Below are 2033 nucleotides of genomic sequence, written 5' to 3'. Positions count from 1 at the left end.
TAATACATGTTTCAAATATTTGTTTAATAAAGAAAGTTCTGAAGTATTGGGTTACTTTTTATTATAAAATAATTGTTTAGATATTCTTAAGATAAATCAAGATATAATTTAATTTCCGTATATGAACATTAGAATACAATTTGAATTAATCAAATAGTTTTATTTGAAATAAAATTTATAATTCTTTTCTTATCAATATTATTTTTCATAGTTATGTTGTCGCATCAAGCCTAGCAACTTTTACAGTTATACATTGGTAGGTACTTACTTAGATCCTTTGAATGGTAAAACGTATGTGCGTAACTTGCTCAAAACTAATTTTAACACACAAATACACAATAGAAAATAGAAACAAAAGTTTAATATATAATGTACATAATATTATATAAATAATAATATATAATTTTTATAACTTGTATTATCTGTGAAAATGGCTAAACTGAATGAAGTGGATATTATTTAAATAGGGAATTTACAGTTACAAAAAAAAAAAAAAAAAAACTTTAAAATAATGTAAACAACATTTTTTAGGTATATATTTTAGATGAATGTCTGTAAATCATGACAATTAAAGTAGCTATTATAACTGAAAGCATATATTATGGTAGCATAAGAAAATGGCTGCCTAATATAATAATTGAACATAATAGTAATTTAATTCTTACATTACATATCAGTCCATAATATAAATTGCTCTATTTTCCGAGTGCTCTTTGCGTCTCCGCTGATTTTAGAATTTTAGCCATCTCTTTTTCTATAAAAAATAATAATAATATTAAAGTATATAATAATTATATACACCAAGCTAGTAACGTATATTGTTATACTCTATTCAGTGAGAGAACACAATTATGCGCATTGCCCCTCGTCACATTGCCATCAAAACTGGTTAACCTATGATAAAGCGCAGAAGACCCAATTTTTGCCGGTCTGCGGCCTGTGCTCTCACTGAACAGAGTATGGAAGTATAGGTGAATAATTCTGACTTTTTTTTAATGAGAATTAATAGTAAGTAATAACTAAAGAAAAACTGACCTTTTTTCTCATCTTCTCTCTTTTTTGCGGCTTCCGCACGTTGTTGTTTAATGATTGCTAATCTAGCTAAATCTGCTCTTGCTTCATCTGTTTTACCTTCAGCCTGCAGCTTTTGATAGTGCAGTTTTTTCCGTTGTCTTTCAACTTCTTCTCTGCGAACAACATCAAACATATTATATTATGTTAAATATATTCAAAAACGATGAAAATAAACTTAATCAACCTTTCACGTCTAGATAATTGGGCTGGTTCTGCTGTGTCTAAAGTTTCGTTAAGCGTAGCTAATTTCTTTGCTTTTAACTGTCTCCTATTTGGATTCTCGATTTGTATCAGGCCTGCGACACCTTTTTTATTCTGGCCAAAAACAAAAAAATTTAATTTCCATTTGCCTAACCATACGTCCTATTATAATAAAAATTATAATTACATCATCGGATTCTTCTTCGGATTCGCTTTCACTTTCCGATTCGTCCTCACTATTGCTCTTGTCTCCTTTGGTCGCGGGTTTTTCTTCTTCTTCACTCGACGATTCATCATCGCCTCTGTTATTTTTCTTCCACCTTCTCTCCTGTTCCTCGCGTTTTCTCTGTTCTTCTAGTTCTTCGGGATTTGTAAACCTGCGACTCCGTCCTTTGTGGTTGGTCCACTTTCCTGCGGAGACGGAAAATCAAAAAAACCGATTATTCATAAAATGATAAAATAATCGTTTAAAAAAACAAAAAACGCATTGTCTCTAGATCGACACGGAACAAAAGAATCTCGACGCGGATGTGCCGTTCGAAGAGACTACAGCGGTTGACGTACCTCTTGGCATTTTGGAAACTTAAGACTTTCGTTTGGCGACAAAGAAATTAATCACCGAACACAAGACGTACAACTATAGGCAATGGGCACGATCTATTTTCGAATATTTTGGATTTCAAAATCGGTTTGAGGGACGAGACGACGACACTGTACTCTGTATCAAACAATAATTATTATATTTTATCAAAATATTG

General features: G+C 31.4%; 1 protein-coding gene across 1 annotated transcript; it reads right to left on the bottom strand.

The window, feature by feature from the left end:
• Window positions 1–341: 341 nt before the first annotated feature.
• Window positions 342–2007, bottom strand: LOC100164423 (28 kDa heat- and acid-stable phosphoprotein-like). Its single transcript, NM_001162154.1, is given in 5 exon segments — window positions 342–754; window positions 1036–1187; window positions 1259–1389; window positions 1463–1686; window positions 1840–2007. Coding segments are annotated over 5 exon segments (576 nt in total). The 5' UTR covers window positions 1850–2007; the 3' UTR covers window positions 342–695.
• Window positions 2008–2033: the final 26 nt, after the last annotated feature.

Source organism: Acyrthosiphon pisum, chromosome X (genome assembly GCF_005508785.2).
Source record: "Acyrthosiphon pisum isolate AL4f chromosome X, pea_aphid_22Mar2018_4r6ur, whole genome shotgun sequence".
NCBI lineage: Eukaryota > Metazoa > Arthropoda > Insecta > Hemiptera > Aphididae > Acyrthosiphon > Acyrthosiphon pisum.
This window is presented reverse-complemented; position numbering and strand designations above follow the sequence as displayed.